Genomic DNA, 18,450 nt, shown 5'->3' with positions numbered 1-18,450 from the left:
TGTTGGGGGTTGGATGGGGGTTGGTAGTTTTAGTGAGGTTTGGTGGGGGTGGTAATCTCGGGTATGAAGGGGTAGATGGCCAACTTTGGGTTCTAGGGTTGCGGTTCCTCCTATAGACCTCCTGCTCCTGCAATCTTGCTAGCCCGAAGGCATCTGGAAGGGTAGTAGGTTTAAACATGGACACCATAATTCTCACTTCTTCTTTGAGCCCACTAACAAAGGAACTCACCCGAAACTCCTCTGGCAGCCCAGGAATCCGGTTGGAGAAAACTTCAAACTTGGATTGATATTCATCCACAGTGGAAGTTTGTTGCAACTTAGTGAATGCCCCCGCTGGATCATCATAAGCCGAGGGCGCGAATCTGATTTTCATGGCTACCACAAACTCTTCCCAGCTCCTGATCGATCCTGACTCCATCAGCCAATTATACCACTGCAGCGCTTTGCCTTCCATGTGGAAATAAGCAATGGGGACTCTCTGGTTTTCAGCAATCTGGCCATAAGCGAAAAACTGTTGTGCTTTTAAGACCCAATTATTCGGATCTGTCCCATCAAACTTGGGAAAGTCCAAATTGATAGCTCTAGGATTGATTCCCTCACCCTCTGGAACCGTTGGTATGAAAGAAGAATAAGATGCCGGCACTCTTCCATCAACCTCCCCTTCCTTCTGTATCGGGGGAGTTTTTGTCCCACTAGTCTCTCCTATCATGATGGCCTTCTCCGGTACCTTAACCGCCACTGCATCTAGGATAGCACGCAATTGCACCTTGTTTTCTTCATGGTTTTTAGCATTCACTTCCTGTTGCTTGTGAACAGTTTCAGAAAGTTGAGATAACTTCTGACTTTCCGCCTTACATTCTTCTCGCAGCTTGGCCAAAGATTCGGCTAGCTGTGACACACGAGTACCCTCAGCCATGGTCGTAGGAACACGGCTCTGATACCACTTGTTAGGATTCTAGATAATTGAGTAAATAAGTTAGCACTTCAAGGGGCTAATCCTCCACACACATAAGCACACGGCTATATGGTCAGACTCCAATTTGTACCTCTCATTCATTCTCCAGGTATGTTAAGTACAAACTAATAACATAACTACTACAGAGAGTGGGCTGCTCCCCACTAACACACAACTGCCCAACTTCTACTAACTAACGCATAAACTGACCCACTACTCTACTGGGCTACAACAGACCAGTTTCACGTTCTAGGAACATGCGGAGTAGGATTAGGGAAAAGCAAAATACAACTTAAATGTAAAGAAAATAACAACAAACACCCTTGATTACAATAATGCCCCTGACCCAGTTGGAATCCACTCCCTTCTGCTGCTGCGTAGTGGAAGACGTGGCATTCATCTAGCTTCTTGATCCCTGGTATCAAGCAACTTGTCCGAATGCAGACCACTCCATCCTCGACTAAGAGCATTAGGGCTAATTAGGGCGGAGGCACATAACAACCATTCACACGTTCACTAGAAGAGGATTGCGAGAGAAAAAAGAGGTTAGGGGGTGGATCTGGCGAGGTCACACCTATGCTCAAGTCAATTCAATGATAGTAAGAGGGAAATTTAGCAGAGTAATGATAAGGCTAATTAGGCGTACCTAAGTGAATGTCCTCCTGCTTTATTTATAGGTCGTTGTCTCCCGCCTTTCTTTTTAGGGTTTTAGAATTATCGCCAGTAACCTGTTACTATCGTAGAGATTCCTTCTCCAAATTTGTTAGGGGAACAAATGACGTGAGCATGCTGTTGCCTGAGCTAGTGGAGTGCGAAATTAGCTGTTGAGCATTACATCTTGGCGTGAATGCACCCAGATCCTTGTTAGTTGTCTGGGCCGTAGGCCATCGAACCTTCTAGGCCCCCCTTAGTTATGGGTCGTCGTCCTTTTAGGCCCTTCGACTATGGGCCATTGGGCCTTCTGGCAACTTCAATGGATGGACCAATTAGGAGTCCATCGACAGTCGTTCATTAAAAAATTTCTCTTATAGATAGACCCATCGGTAACTGGAGCCGGTTAGTTCGTTTTAGAGGGGTAAAATAGTCATTTTATTTTTTTAGACCATTTTGCACCTCTTGAATATACTAACTGAATGGAGAGGATCCTTCTCCTCGGTAACTAGGCCCTCCCATCATAATTGAATCCATTTGTAGATTTGTCTACAAATAGAAGAGTATCAAGAGGCCATGGAGATCCTGTCAAATAACTCTCGACTAGAAAATTGACACTTGAGGAATAAATGGTCGTGAGATTCGGCTTCCGAATGGCAGAGGGGAGGGGACAATTTCGATCTTCTTCATAGCAGCATGAATTTTTCAAGACTTTACTTTCACTGGAAGTAGATTCCATGCAACTTTCCAAAAGGAGAAGTTTGGCTTCGTCATAGTAGTGCTAACGCTACCCATTATTTGTAAAGGAATTTTTTATTTATTTATTTATTTTTAGATATTTCTCTCTATTTGAGTTTTGTTGAACTTTCCATCCCAATTTTGCTACAAGTGTCTGATTATCATCATGCATTCTTCTAAAGCCTGAAGCCTCTCGACATTTCCCAGGACTTGGCCTGAAATTTTGTTTCTTATCCATACTTCTACCCTTTTTAGCATCGTCTCTAGGAACGAGCAAATGGTCATGGGGGCGAGGAAGGCTTGACTCTGTATGAAGGGATCCTAGAATATAAAATCCAGCAAAAGTTTGCATTATGAGGGTTTTCTTTAGATTGACACTAGTGGAGAACTTTATTTACTGCTTGGCCTCTGGGGATTTTCTACAGTGGAACTGGCCTTTATGAGTGAGAATAGATGATAATTGAGGGTTCATGGCTTCCATACAACCTATCCAGCAAATACAAGTGTCAAAATCCCTCGGCAACCTTCAGGGCAAGCAACGAGTTTATAAGATCAACAAATTTTTTTCTTTCTGAAAGAGAAATAAACATTCAAAATTTCTTTTTGTTATTTTTTTTTTTGGTTACCGTTGGTGTGGTTTCGATGCTTTCAGTCTGTTAAATCTAGCAGCTCCATGAAGATAGTGACAAGAACAATTCTAGATACAGCCAGTCTAATTTTGGGAAAGGGGATTGAGATGTATTGGAGGAAAGAATATCAAAATGAAATAGAAACTATTCTTATCACCTAAATGAGCCATTTAAAATCCAAAGATTTGGGTATTGAACTTTTGAACCAGATGCACCTCAAGATGCGGAAGCATAACATTGCTCAACTTGATGATGAACCTGAAGATGCCAGTTCTTTCAGAAAGGAGACGACATCGTCTGATGATTGAAGTATATACCGAGCATTTGTACGGGTCCGTCCGACAGAACAAGAAAAATAATTCTCGCCCTTTAGATCAAGCACATTCCATGAAATCTTTTCTGGTGATGGCCGCCGGCTACTCCCACAGGTATGATTGATAGGTTTCTTGTCAGGATTTGGCGAAGGTCGTGGTGTCCTAGTCTGAGATGATTTTGACCCGCTTCTGCTTGGTGGAAGCTTCAAAGAAGATCTTCTCTCAACAGGTAGCTTGAGTCCATCAGTTGCCTTGGTTCTTGCAATACCGACAGCATCAGAAGGAAGCTCTGGCTCGAAAAAGGTGTACACATCTTCATCCTGAAACAACAAAAGATGCTTAGTAATTTTTTTTTTTTTTTTTTTTTTTTTTTTTTTATGAGAATTAATACAAATGTAAATTCATGTTCTACATTTTCCAATGCGGAGCAAGCATACATTTACCAACAAAAATATAAGTGCAATAATACAATATTGAACCCTAGATGTTCTTTCCTGTGCTTATTGATTAAATAACTATGAATGAGGCCAGGAAAAAAATCCAGAAACACTGAAAAAGACCTTCAGGACATCCAAAGTGGGGAATTTCTCATTGTCTGCTTGCAGTATTATATAGGAACCATTCATTATTTGATAGGTCTCACCACACTGGAGAAAAAAATTGATGTTGCACAATTTTGAGGGTTGCAAAATCCAACAAAATCCAGGCTATAAAATTATAAGGCTTTACCACGCTGCTTAAAAAAAGAAACGATAAAGATGAGATACGACTGCCTGACATTTGAGTTTAGTCCTAGCCCAGACCAGCCCATTCAAGCTGATTGTTGTAATAGGCAGTACCACACAAACTTTAAAATGTGTGAAGTGCTCATTAGACACACTTGGCATGGTATAAATACGGATTTGTGTTCGAAATACATGCTACCATTCGCACATCAAATAGATGAACACCCAGAAGTAAGAAACATGCCCCTACTTCACTATTAGTTACCTGACCTTCTGTCCAAGGCCTCTTTCCTACTAAGCCTTGGCAAGTAGTCTTCTACTGTTTGAATTAAGCAGTATAAACTGCTCTTGCCACCCCTGAGGCTGATTTAGCATCTCCCTTGCCCTCCTCCAGATTTGGCAGGTCTTCTAATGCTTTGTGTTCACTCTCTACCGCCTCCCCAGACTTAAATCCCCTGGTTAACCATACACGCACTTTGGTTCCTGGACGTGTAATGAGCTGAATGCATCTCTTTCATTCATTCTAACTCTTTGGATTGGATACATTTCTTCGATGTCTTTATGAGATTTCTTGGGGATAACTGAAAGCTTAAAGGTCATGCTTTATCTTGAGTCAAATCTATGAAATAGACTAATCTAACACCTAGAAACAATACCCATAGCCAGTACCAAAGTCTCAATTAACATGGATGAATAATCCTTAGGTAGGGTTTATCAACATACTAAAATGGGTGAATAAATCCTTTGGTAGGGTTTATCAAAATACTAAACAACTACCACGCATAAATATCTATGTTCCACATACTTAGTAGTAAGAATTTAAATTTTATCACTACAGTTTTCACATAAACATGAGGATCTACTCTCAAGCAAAAAGATAAGAACTAAAGACGAAATACATTACAAGCAAACTAGGCGTCTACTACAACAAAAGATATATAATGCATGTTCAAAAGTGACTACTCTACTAGGAAGAAAGAGCTATATTTTCAAGAGAGAACAAATAGTTATATTACTTTGACAAGAAATAAATGAATAAATAAATAAGACAAAATGTTTAAGCGATTAGCTTCAGATTGGAATGTGGTTTCACCAAGATTTTACAAGCTATGTAATACGTCAAAAGTAACCATATTAGTAGTATAAGTTTCCAAGTTTCAGTCCTAGGGGTGAACTTCAGATACTTGATAGGCTGGTTAAAGTGTGAAGGACATTTGCAAAGATCTCTAGGGGTCTACTACAGCAAATATCTGATGTAACCACTCCCTAAACCTTTTCTAGATTTTCTTGCAATGCACAGTTTTTCAGCTTTCAGAAGTTTTTTAGCTTCTCCATGAAACACAAAATTGAACCAGCATATGGTTCTTGATTCATAAGTGCAAAATCAGTACTGCAAAAGAATAACTGTTCCGTTTCACAATTCTTCTCTTTGACCACAAACTGAGATTGTAAAGATTGAGAATCTAGTAGATCAAATTGGTCTTAGTCAAGAACTAATACCAGAATCTTATATGCAATTCCTCATATCAAACATTAAACTTTCAGAACAATTCAACAAACGGGAATGATACCTTTGCCAGAAAATGTCCAATACACAGGACATAATCTATTGGTGTTGTCATGGATTTACTGTGAACTATCTCTCCCAGTATGCGGTCAACAGCTGCACCCTGATTGAATAAAGTACCATTAGGTAGTAACAAACATCCCAATGCCCAAACACTGCAAATAATGAGGTAATATTGGAAGCTTTAATTATAAGAAACAAGGAGTCACCTTTGTCACACCAATTGCTCGCACCTCAACAGATCGGCCACCTTGAACGACATCAACAGATGCATTAGAAATTGGGCCTGTCCAGAGATGTTGCAACATATCCCTAGCTTGAAGTCTTCCAAACTCAACATCTACAAATATTAACAAATGACAGCAAAAAGATAATGGGAGAGCAGAAAGATGGTAAATCTTCAAAAGCCTAGTTTAGAAGAATAGCATTGAGCAAAAAAAGTACCTGCATATTTATAATTCCATACAAGTGAAGTTTCACGAAGCTCAAAATGTGACCGGGGTGTTCTTTCTGTGAAGTATTCAAAAACATGCTGAAAAAATAACGTCAGTATCATAAATTTAGACTTTTGAGAGCACAATTAAACAGAAATACAATTCAGCATGCACCTTCACGCTGTCAACCCATTCCATATTCAAATGCTCTGGCATTGTTGTCATCCATTCCCCCTTCGTGAGGCGCAAAAACATCCCATTCTCTGCTGCTAACCACATGTCATACTCCCCAAAGTTCTGTAAAAGCACTATGTTAAGAAGTGGATAGGGTACGGCTGGAATAGAGGGTAAAATTAAGCTACATGAAGTACATCATCTAAGACATTTCTGTCACTCCCACTGAGAACAACAATTGTTGTCTTTGGATCACTGCAAAGCGCCTTCAACGGTTCTTTTAACCCTGGGTGTACTTTAAGTTCCATTTCTTTAATTTGATCACCTCTACTCCCAGGAGTGTCCACTGGTTCAGTCAATGTTGCATTGAATCCCTGATTTGAACCATTAGCAAGATATATATATATATATAACGAAGAAACAAAAGTCAAATCAGACTAAACCAACCAAAAAGAAATGGAAACATTCTTCCTTTCTCGCAATTTAACTGATCTACTTTCCCTCATTATTCCCGAGATACAGAAAAAAAGAAAGGGTTAAATATACTTTATCCCCTCAACTATTTTTTATAAAGCCCCACGAACTGACATGTGTAACACTTAGACCTATGAAACTACCAATTTGTTGCATTTTAGATAGGTCATGTGCCACACATGTGACCACTTTTGTCATTCTTCCTATAATACCCCTCGTTTCTTTAAAACCAAGATAATAAAATATAAAAAATAAAAAATAAAAAACGAATTAAAACCAAAAAAAAAAAAAAAATTATAAAACCAAATATATATATATAAAAAGACAGCCCTTGATTTTGGGTGGCTCAGAGATGGCTGGAGGTGGTTTGCGGCCACCCTCAGCCAATGGGGGTGGATCGCGGCCACCCCCAACCCATGGGGGTGGCTCACAAGGGGTGGCTGAGCCAGTCACCGTTTCCACTTTCTTCTTCTTCTTCTTCTTCTTCTTTTCTTTTTTTTCTTTTTTTTTTTTTCATATAAATTTTAGGCTTTTGTTTATTGATTAATAAATATAAGGGGTAAATTTGGTTTTTCAATGGTCAAATATGATTTTTCCGTCCATTCTAACGGTCAACCCTAATGGAGGAGATTAATTGCAATAAAATGGTAGTTTTATGTACCTAAGTATTACACCTGTCAGTTCATGGTGGTAAATAAAAATGGTTGTTAGTTGAGGAGGCCAAAGTACATTTATCCCAAAAAGAAATTTAGATTGGAAAAACAAATCATTCATAAGAAAATACACCGACTACAAAGTGAAAATTTGGCAAAATCTTAAACAATAGGAACCTATAGATCCTCAAATAACAATTAAGGAAAGAAACTTGAATTGGTCCCATCCGAAAGATCCAGGAAAAAGAACAGAGACAACTAATTCACAGAACGTGGTAACTATTTTATTTGTTTTTCCTCTTCTTCATTTCCATATTTTTCTCTAATTGTCTCACAATAGTTGATTTGAGACAAAAACCATGACCACAAACATTAATAACCACTCCAAGCCATAAATCCACATGAGCTAACATAATGAGGGCAACCAGTGTCAATTTGACTTCAGTGCTAAACAGATTCTGAGATGGTGTTCCAATTCAAAAAGGGAACAGAAAAAGAAGAGTATACATTAAGGTTAAATAATCATACAGAGAAACATTGAATGACAACAGAATGGATGTTCAACAGACTTCCCATTATTGACATCTATTCACTTAAATACCATGCTGGTATCTAGTAATTGATGAAGGATGCCATTAAATATATTCTGGTGCCATTTTTTAATTATGGAAAATTTCAGTAACTCAGAAAGTAAGTCTCAAAATCAGACAGCACATACCAATATAAGCAATCGATTATTAGAGTGCAAGTAACGATTGATTGCTTTATTGATTGGAAGCAGGGGTGGAACTTGTCTTGTCCTTATTTTTGCCTCCACAACAGTATCATTTAGCTCACTGCACAGGAATGACACCAAACATAAATTTCAATCAAAAAATAAAAGCATGGGGCATAATTATTCTATCAAGCATATTTTGTTTTTCCCTATCTTTAACTCTATCTCCAAATAAGGTTTCATGCCACTTGTACCAAAACACAACTTACAAGGAAAAGCACAAGCAAATGTAACTGAACATTACCCAAGTAATGAAAGCATACATTTTTTTTTTTTTTTAAATTGCGAGCTAGGGCATTTGACATTAGAATACACACACTGTATGCATGCTTAAAGCAGCAAGTCCGGCCATGTTTAACACAATCACCAAAATTTGGGTTTGAATGGAATACTGAATCTGACACTAGTATGTTTTTTTTATAAGATTTTTTTTTTCTTTTTTTTTTGATAAGGAATCAGACACTAGCATGTTTTACTGGTCCAAACTAATATCCAGAATAAAACTAAATACAACTACCATTTTATTGGACTTGTTTGCTTGAAGGTACTTCTTTCTGCTCCACATAAAATCTATATGCTCTAGAAATTAGCATCAGCTGAAAAGTAAGTTACATTTATCAAAGGCAATATTTGAATACCTTTCAGAGTTGTAGCTTAATAACAAGAATAAGTATTTCATTCAAGTGTGGTAGAATTTATCACCGCAAACCAGTATATATAGAAAATACCAGTCTCAAATCACTATAGAATGTTACAACACTATTGCATGTATACCTCACAAAAGTTTCAGCCCATTCTTGAGCAGTGTGGCTTGTCACATGCGCAAAGTTATGTTTATGTCGCTTCTCTCTTTCATCAGCTGGCATATTCAAAGCTTGGGCGATAGAAGCAGCAACTTCAGTAATGTTCCAGGGGTTCACTAGGATTGCCCCAGCACCCAAAGACTGTGCAGCACCAGCAAACTACAAAATGCATCACAAGTTTTGATAGTTGGATTGTACAGCCTAAACAAGTTCATTAAGCCTGGAAAATAGCAGTGGCTATAAAAACAAGGGAAAATTATACTTTACCACTCTAAACCATCACCCTTTTTCCAAACCCCCAACCAAACTACAAATTTCTGAACTTAGCCCCCTAAATCGAAGTTTGAGTCACTTTGCCCCCTCGTTAATTTTAGGAGTTAAACTAGATGAAAAAGGCCTCACATGCGCAACACGTGCACCTCATCCATGTAAAATTACAACTGCCACTTTTATTGGTTAACTATTTTTTACCTACTGTTTTCTTTCCACTTTTTTTGGGGTTAATGGGATAGAGGCAATTTTGTCATTTTACAAGGATCAGGTGCACAAACTGCGCACGTGAGGCTCTTCTCATCCAATTTAATGTAAAAATAAAAAAAGGGGGGAAAAGTGACACTTAACCTTTAATTTTGGAGGCTGAGTGCTGAAATTTGTAATTTGGTGATGGGTTTACAAAAGGGGTGGCAATTTGAGGTGACAAAATCTAGTTTTCCCTAAAAACAATAAACTAGAACTTCAACATGAATAGGTATAATATTTACCTACATTAGTGCATAAACATATAATACGTTGAATAGAGTAAAAATTTACTTAGGATTGACATCTAAGTATGGTAATATATTGGCTAAAAAAAAAAATAGGTACCACGAACTACAGCATCTGAGCCCCCAACAGATTGTCCAAAGAGTTCATAACATGCCATCAATTATGTAATAATTAGAAAAACATAAGGAAAATCCAAAACAGCAACTTCTAAGATCTAGTACTTCATTAGGGTATCTTAAAGGGAAAATGCAAAATCAATCCCTGTGGTTGCACTAATTTGCAATAAGCTCCTTAGGGTTTAAAAAATTACTTAAAATTCCCTGTGGTAAGCATATATAGCAAATAATTCCCCAATCCAAACCTCCATTCGAAATTTTGACGGAAACTGTTGTCGAATCACCCACAAGGCCATGGGGGTGTTTTGGATACCTCCTCTAGCGAATTTTGGGGTGGTCTGACCACCCCCTAGAATTTCTTTTTTCTTTTATAGGGGACACTTGTCGTATTATTATTAGATCTGATGTGACATTCTGACGTTTTTCCATCATAATTTCAAACGGAAATTCAGATTGGGGAGTTATTTGTCATTTATGCTTACCACAGCGAGTTTTATGTCACTTTTTAAATCCTAGGGAGCTTATTGGAAATCGGTGCAACCAGGGTTGATTTTGCATTTTTCCCCATCTTAAAATATAACTGAAACTGTCCCAAAATTCAAGAACTAGTTCTTATGAAAGGGAGAATCTTAGTTACAAACATTTTTCATATGTTAGAGTATAACTTAAGGTCTCCTAGAGAATGATCTAGGTACATTGTTCAATACTCAACGAGTCAGACTGTACAACCACTAGTGACTACACAAAAAGAACAAATGTCTGCAAAACTTTGATTCTGTTTTTATTGCAGCAAACAAAATTCCTACCACCTTAAACAAAGAAGATATACTTCAAAATATCATAAATACTTAAATCTCCAGGGGTTCTTCACTGGAGGATCCATACTTGAACTCAAGGATTTTGAGATGAGATATGGACATCAATAAAAGCAGTTACTAAAGTCTTCTTGCACATGACTGGATTTCATTATCTCAGATAAGGATTGGTTTTTCGAAAAGTCTTACCAATTGCTTAACAAAAGAACTGCATACAATTGCCCAACTTGAATTTCCTACCCAATATTTAAAAAATAAATAAAATAAAAATACAAAAACTTTAGAGGTTTTTAATTTATGACATATCTTCATAAATTTCTGAATAAGGTGAAGTTGATAATGTATATGAAAGCTGCTCTGTGTAAACCATCATACTTGAAGTATATGATCCCAGGTATGTAATGTAATAACCTTGACAACAGAAAAAAGAAAAAAAGAAAAAAGAAGAAGATGCCGTCCATCAAATAGACAAAAAGGTGACAAACTGATAGAATTTACATAGATTAAACACAGCAAAAAGAAAGATCAATAATGTAGGGTGGCTTTTAGGAGAACAGATCAATAAAACTTCACCATCTCAAGGGTATTGGAATTAAAATATCTTTCAACGCTCTACTTTTTCTAATGTCAACATTCAAGAGACTCTAGTTTATCTTCAATGGAAAAAAAGATGATTGGGCATAACCAAACTTGGTAAGTTTTCGTAATTACTTCACTAAGAATGAGAACCCCTTTCTTTGCATCTTGGCATGCCACAAACTCATAACTGACAAGATTCATACCATCCCTCAAAGATGTGACAAGGGCTACATCTGAACAAAGAAAAAAGGGGGGGGGGAAAGATAAATCATTAGTTGGAAATTACATGCATAACTCATGCAATCAGCTATAATTGTAATTTAATAGCGAGAATTCAGAAGTTGTGATGATACTCAACAAACAGTTCGGTTTTAATAGATTCAAACTTCCAGAAGCATTTATAAATATGTTAAGAATTCATTCGACTTATAGCCTGCTTGGTACCTGGAACTTTGGGCAACAAGATAAAGTAACACAGTGGGCATCTTTCAAGCCCACCTTTTTTGTAGCATAGAAGCCTACCTAAGGTGACTGTGAAGCTTTGAACGATAACTCAAGACCATGCAGAGCTCTAGACACATTGGCCATACTACTACCGAGAATTGTTTCAACTTTCAACCTAAAGTAATCGAGATGATGCAACCAAAACTCAAGTCATCCTTCGAATTAAAGCAATAGACACAAAAGCCACTACTCAACAAGAGTGGCTCGTTTGCTAATGTGTTTGAGGACTGTTTTTTGCTAAAAGGCAAAAAAGCAAAACCATTGGGATATAAGTTTCATAATCCAGGGTAGCACAAGAAAAACTCACAAATTCTGTTGCTCTTTATATTAGATTTTGAATATACTTGAAATTATATTGCAATATAAATTATGGTAATACTCTGTTTAACATGTGGTAAAAAGCAATGTGCAACTTGAAGGATGTGGTTGATTGTAGATTCTTACATCCATCGTTTTATACAAATTATATAGGAATGAGGGTAGTACACCCCTTTACCATTCTGCATAAATAGGCTATAGGAAAAAGAAGCAATGACTAAGAAGTAATGAGCGAGGAGAAAAACATCCACCACCAACAGCTTACAATCCAACCCATCACCCACTCGCCGCCGCCACCCAACACTGAAAACCCACCTCTGTGCTGCAGCCAACGATGTGGGCAGATTCCTTCTCGCATGGCTTCTGACACCCAAACACCCAACCTCCCACCGCACTAGACAACCAACCCACCGTGCCTCACCTATTGGCTTTCTTGTTTGTCATCCCACGGCCTGGACAGCAGCATTTCAGCCTCACCCAGTCCTGGTGTCGCAACAGCACTGCAGATCACCACCCCTGTCGAACCGGTAGCACCACCGATACCCATTCATCATCGCATCCGACCCACCGTGCCTCACCTATTGGCTTTCTTCTTTGTCATCCCACGGCCTGGACAGCAGCATTTCAGCCTCACCCAGTCCTGGTGTCGCAACAGCACTGCAGATCACCACCCCTGTCAAACCGGTAGCGCCGCCAATACCCATTCATCATCGCGTCATTACTAATGCCGTCAATTTTCCGTCTGTGCATTACTTGTTTGTTGGGTTTTAACTGAAAACCAAGGGAAGAGAGAGTGCCAATCCGTGAGTAGCACAGACCCATAGCAACAACAAGCCCATCCAAACCCACACCCCAGGGAATCCTGTCAGTCCAGATCAGGTTATCCACCCAAGGTCCAGGTTTGTTGCCTTCCCTTTGTTGGTAAATATTCCTCGCCATTTAAAATTGTCATCAGTATTTCTTCAGTGCTCGGTGAATTGTCCCAAATAACCCATTTTTCTTGAACATTACCCTATTGTGTTTCTGTAAGCCAATTTAGTTGTCCATTGCTTCTTTTCCCATCAATTATTTATTGTTGAACCAAAAAATGAAAATCTCTTTCAAGTAGCTAGCCTTTTACTAACTGTGGAGCTTGCCTGGACCTGTAGAAAGTTGTGATTTCCATTGGTCTTCTTACCCTTGAACTTAAAGGCGCAAGCGTTTGAGCAACCATAATCGTGACATCCAAATCAAAAAGCCACTGCCTACACAAGAGGCCTACATCCATGGGGACGACATTGTTATATCCCGTCCTTGTAATCAAGAAACTGAATAGGGACAAGACATCTCTTTATCACATCTATCGAGGACGTGTCAACCCAGGATACACTGTATGGGTAAGGATGGAGGACTGAATTCAAACCTAGGCGGCTGACAGTACTGGATGAGACCGCTTTAATGCAACTCCCGCTATCAATGATAACCTTACAACTCTTGTCTCCACACTCAATGTTGGTGTGGAAAATTGCAGTCCTTCGCCACTCATCGGTCTCCTTAGGTTGTGCAAGGGCACACCAAACCACACCTACCTTGGGTATTTGAACACCACTCACTGGCTGACCTATTTGAAATGAGGTAGCCCGGATGCAATCTAGATGGTTAGGATCGCCCAAGCAATCATCATCTAAGTCCTCGAACTCATTAAGGTTAGGCTCATAGATCAGTTTTTCAAGGCCCTCTTCTTTACTCGCATACTCTTGCCCATCGATGACAAGGGCCTTGTTGGCACAGTTAGAGGCAACATGGCCGAAGCCCTGGCACTTGAAGCATTGTACCGTAGAATGCAGCTTAGGTGTTTCACTAGCTATTCCCTTACCTTTGTTGTCCTTGACAAGCAGAGCACTATTAGGATTGGGTTTCAAAGAAGGGGGTCTTAGCATGAAATTATTAGTCGAAGGCTGAGACTTGGTGGTTATGTTTCGGGTGTCAATGGGTCTTGAAAATTGGAATTTAGTGACCAACTCATAATCTTGGACCAGGGTATATGCTTGGTCAAGGGTGGTAATACCACAGAGAGCAAGTTCCCTCCTGAGGTCATTATTGAGACCTCTCCTAAATCTCTTCATCCTCCACTACAACACACCTCATCTTATATTCATCAAACTGTGCTACGTAAGTCAGTGATAGATCTATTTCCTTGCCTCAGAACTAAGATCATCCCTTGCTCCATTCTCTCCTCAAGTCTTGAAAGGCAGGATGAGGGACTCGAATAAGGTTGTTCCTTACTCCATTCCTGGAGAAGGGTGAGACTTGAAGAGGATTGCATTACTCGAGGGGCAAATAGCTTTAATTTGACTGTAAGTTGATAAAGAAGAGTTCCTCTTCTTATTTGATAAACAAAAGTATTCCTTGATGTACTAATTGTTTCTGAGCTCCTTAAAGAGATTCATCTTATGTCCCTAGGTATTCTCTACCTACCCACTTGTGACGGTTTGGGGAACAGGTACCTTTTTGTTGATAGCAGTATGGCAGGGGTCATTTCAGCACCATAGCACATGTGCTCAAACATTGGCTCGAGGCATTTTCTCTATCAATTTTCTCCCATTACTAAAACAGCCACATTATAGGTAATAAATATGGTGCAAAAGTTGACTCTATGTACAACATTTTCCTGAAAATATTGATCGCATCTCTTTAATGAGAAAATGAAGACTCAGACTTTATATTTGCGACCATATCAGACAAGCAATGAACTGAAAGGTTTTAGATTGAATTGTTACTCTATATTGCAGAAATGATAACCAAGTCAGCACCTTTTGAAAAGTTCAATGCGAAGAAAGTCACAGGTCAAGAAAAGAATTATGAGAATTTAAAATTCAAACCACTTAAAATGGTACCGGTTATAGCATAAAGAGCACATAATGCCTGAAAGTCAAGAGAACGATCCTGTAGACAAAGAAGGCACCATATCAGAAGATATTACATTGGTCGTGATGTAATTACAATCGAAGATGATCATAACAAAGAAAATGATGGGATTTTAGATCATAATATGCATGGAAGTACAACACAGAGCTCCTACTGTTGGTTCTTGCCCACAGTATTGGACCATAATATGGTCATTTTCCAAACAAGACCATTATAATTCCTTGAGGAACACAAGTTTAGATTTGAATTCTGAAAAGCCAGAATAAAATACAATACTAAGCAGAAAAGAAAATAATTTTTACATGACATTAAACAGAAAAATGAGAGAAACCCAAAAAAAAAAAAAAAAAAAAAGAAGAAGAAGAAGAAGAAAGAAAGAAAGAAAGAAAAGAAAAGAAAAGAAGATAATATAACTAACATGCATAGAAATACAATGTGCCAATAAAAAATAAGCAAAAAAATCTTTCTTGGTTGGGGAGTAGTGTTGAGAGGATGGCTATGGAATCACTACTGGAAGTTAATCATTGCAAAGAGTTGTAAAATAGGATATCAAATATTTCCCAAGTTTTGGAACCTGAAGGTACAAATATTTCAATTATATCAACCACATTGCAGTGGGATCATGAAAGGTTCATTTCAATGTATACACAAAGTTACTAGATAGGTACAAATAGGAAAAAGACAGTTTTCTCTTGGGTAAAAAAAAAAATAAAAAAGCAAAGCCTTTGAATAGGTGGATCGGATTCATGTGAAAGTCATATATGTGTTTCTGAAATGAAACTAGGGCAGGTCAACTAGAGAACTAAACAAACCCAACCACAATTGATTTGATTCAGTTTACTCATCCAATATTTTCATCAGAATCCTAGATTTGAGAGGGAAAGACTAACAAAGTTGATTCGATTCTAGTTTAGACCACTGTGTAACCCCCTGACCCGATGTGTGACCACTTTATACATTATAATTCCACTGAATAAAATATACTGGTGTAACAACATAAAGCAGTAAAATAGGCACTCCAACTTTGGACAAGAGGAAAAAGACAAATTGAACAAAACCTTCTGAGTTGACCTGCCCTAGTTTAAACACACGCACACAAAAAACCATTCCTTTCCCTACTGATGAAGGCCAAAGCCCTCCATATAGGACTACCCCTCTGCCTTTTTTCCCTCTTTCTTCCTAAACAGAGACCTTGTGGGATACTTTTACTCCTGAATTCAGGAAAGAAGTAAAACACTAACTACTCAACTAGAACTGTATAACACTGAGATGTAAGAAAGCAAACCTAATGCAGGAAACATTGGTGGTACCAACACCTTCATTAGTAACCAATTTGGTCAAACTTACAAGACGGCAACACAGTACTTATTATGATAACAAACATATTCTTCTCCTTTTATTGAATTAGGTCTCACATCAGTGTAAATGTCTGTCTTGAAATCAGGCACCAATAGAACAATATATTGTTGCTCTATGATAGCATTGAAGGCCCTGGTGGCAAAAGACTTGCATATTATAGTCTAAGAAATTTAACTATGAATACATCCTTATCTGGAACTTGTAATACCCCACTATGGTACAACCTATTCATCTTATGAAAATACAAGATATATGTGTTATCACTTTTAGTAAAATTTTAAGACACTCCCATCACTTGCCCCCCCTATTTTTTTTTTTTTTTTTTGATAAATAATAAAATTTTATTAAAAAAAAAAAAAAAAACATAAAGCGCCCTAAATACACAGGAAGTATATACAGGAACAACTAAACCAGCCCACAAAAAGAAACCCAACAAACCCGCAAGGACCTAAATCCCTCAAACCCGAAACCCACATGGAGCACTCAACACTACATCATGTGAGCGCGCTTGCATCGCCATAGTCAATGGAGCTTTTCATATTCAACAGCTCCCTCCTACTTTTGTTCTTTGGATGCACAACAATTGCTTCCCGACGAAAATCCTCTTCAATGGCATCCAAAATCGCCAAGGACGGATCCTCATCCTCATCACCACCCAACGCCCAATCCAATGGCATGTCGGAATGAAAAACACCCATAGGGTAAGGGGAGTCTCCATCCTCCCCATCCCAAACCTTGTTGCCCTGATCCCACACGACAATCTCCCTAACTGGGACAAAACCTACCGGCCACTTCTGAGACCGGATCAGACGGTTCATCCTGAAATCCTCACCTTTTTCAGTAGTTGAAGTGACGCAACCACCCAAAAGGGAAGGAGCCCCTTCCAACCCATCCTCCTTAACAGTTGGAGTCGACGACAACGCGACCGACACTTTAGGCGAGAGAAGGGGTTTAACTTGCACTGACAAACTCGGATTGAGAAACCACCGCCGTAGAAAACCCCTTACCAGAGTAGATTGCTTATCAACAACCTTCACATAAACTGCCACTACAACTGAATCCAGCACAGGCTGCGCCGCAGCCACCGAAACTTCCTCGGCAAGAAGACAATCCTCCAACTTCAAGAGCTGCAATGGCTTAGTCTCACCGGCAATATCTATCCTCATCGCCGCCACAGACTCTTGAAATAAACTCTCATCCAATTGCACTACTCGGCCTTCCCTAGCCTTCTTATAGTAACTCTGGAACGGCTTAGATACTGACAACATAGGAATAGAGAGGCGTAGCCTTTCTCCCCTTGCGTGTTACATATCCCTTTCTGTTGATTCCTCTATCATTTCCAACAGATATACATAGTGTCGGAAAAGAGTTACCACAAAATAGGAATAATAATATGAAAGAGCTCAAGACCAGCTTATATAACCAATGCACTTCAAACTTATAATCCACTGAGCTCAATAGAGAGATTTACACATACACACATACATGCATGCATACGGAATATCATGGATTCATTACTCAGTTTGGAACAGACCAGGTGATGTATGGGAACTGCTGACAACGTTCCAAATCTCCCATTAATGCGCCCAACTATTTCATGAACCTGGCTCGTAAGTTTTTGATCTGTGGAAATACAAAACAAAATAAGTTGATACATCATTCTTAAAAAGAAGAAATAAAATACTATAATTTGACAAGAGGCATGCTACCAAAGAAAGACAGCAAAGTCAAGCCCCATGACACTCATATATATGAACTTAAGTAGGTTTAAAAAAAAAATGTTCTAAGAAAAAAGAGCAACCACTCTGGGCATAAAAGCAATTAGACATGTGCAACATGAATGAGACAGAATAATATCAAAGGTATATATATCTGACTTTCAGACTGATGTCCTTTATGACTTCATGAGACTTTTATTATTAAACTAAATAGCAGCTTATGCAAATTTGCCTCATCCACTTTGGAAATAAATTCTAGAGAGTAGCATATATTACAGACAACCAACACAAAACCGTGTAAAGGAGCATACACTCTGGAACATCTGTTCTTGTTGGCACGGCAATTTGCAGCAAGACTACTTTATCACGCCAAGTTGGGTTCTCCTCAAGGAATTTTTCAAATGCTAATATCTTTTGAGGAATCCCTTTGATCATATCTAGACGATCAACACCTAACATTATCTGTTATGTCACAAA

General features: G+C 38.6%; 1 protein-coding gene across 6 annotated transcripts in view; it reads right to left on the bottom strand.

Moving 5' to 3' along the window:
- Positions 1-3,024: 3,024 nt before the first annotated feature.
- Positions 3,025-18,450, bottom strand: part of LOC133875753 (alpha,alpha-trehalose-phosphate synthase [UDP-forming] 1) — a 37,573-nt gene continuing 22,147 nt past the window's right edge. For 4 of the 6 annotated variants that reach the window (XM_062313980.1, XM_062313981.1, XM_062313982.1 and 1 more), the window contains 12 exons: positions 18,285-18,435; positions 17,790-17,878; positions 14,866-14,914; positions 11,300-11,400; positions 8,864-9,051; positions 8,033-8,150; positions 6,385-6,561; positions 6,188-6,310; positions 6,024-6,111; positions 5,789-5,919; positions 5,584-5,682; positions 3,025-3,607 (listed from right to left, as the gene is read on the bottom strand). In XM_062313980.1, the coding sequence (XP_062169964.1) occupies positions 3,215-3,607; positions 5,584-5,682; positions 5,789-5,919; positions 6,024-6,111; positions 6,188-6,310; positions 6,385-6,561; positions 8,033-8,150; positions 8,864-9,051; positions 11,300-11,400; positions 14,866-14,914; positions 17,790-17,878; positions 18,285-18,435 (1,707 nt within the window). In that variant the 3' untranslated portion in view covers positions 3,025-3,214. Of the gene's footprint in view, positions 3,608-4,277; positions 4,594-5,583; positions 5,683-5,788; positions 5,920-6,023; positions 6,112-6,187; positions 6,311-6,384; positions 6,562-8,032; positions 8,151-8,863; positions 9,052-11,299; positions 11,401-14,865; positions 14,915-17,789; positions 17,879-18,284; positions 18,436-18,450 lie in introns of all 6 variants that reach the window. The other 2 variants (XR_009901481.1, XR_009901480.1) reach the window with 2 other exon arrangements.

This window comes from Alnus glutinosa, chromosome 8 (assembly GCF_958979055.1).
Source record: "Alnus glutinosa chromosome 8, dhAlnGlut1.1, whole genome shotgun sequence".
In the NCBI taxonomy this organism is placed as follows: Eukaryota; Viridiplantae; Streptophyta; class Magnoliopsida; order Fagales; family Betulaceae; genus Alnus; species Alnus glutinosa.
Note: the sequence above shows the minus strand (reverse complement) of the source record. Positions and strands in the feature narration are given on the sequence as shown.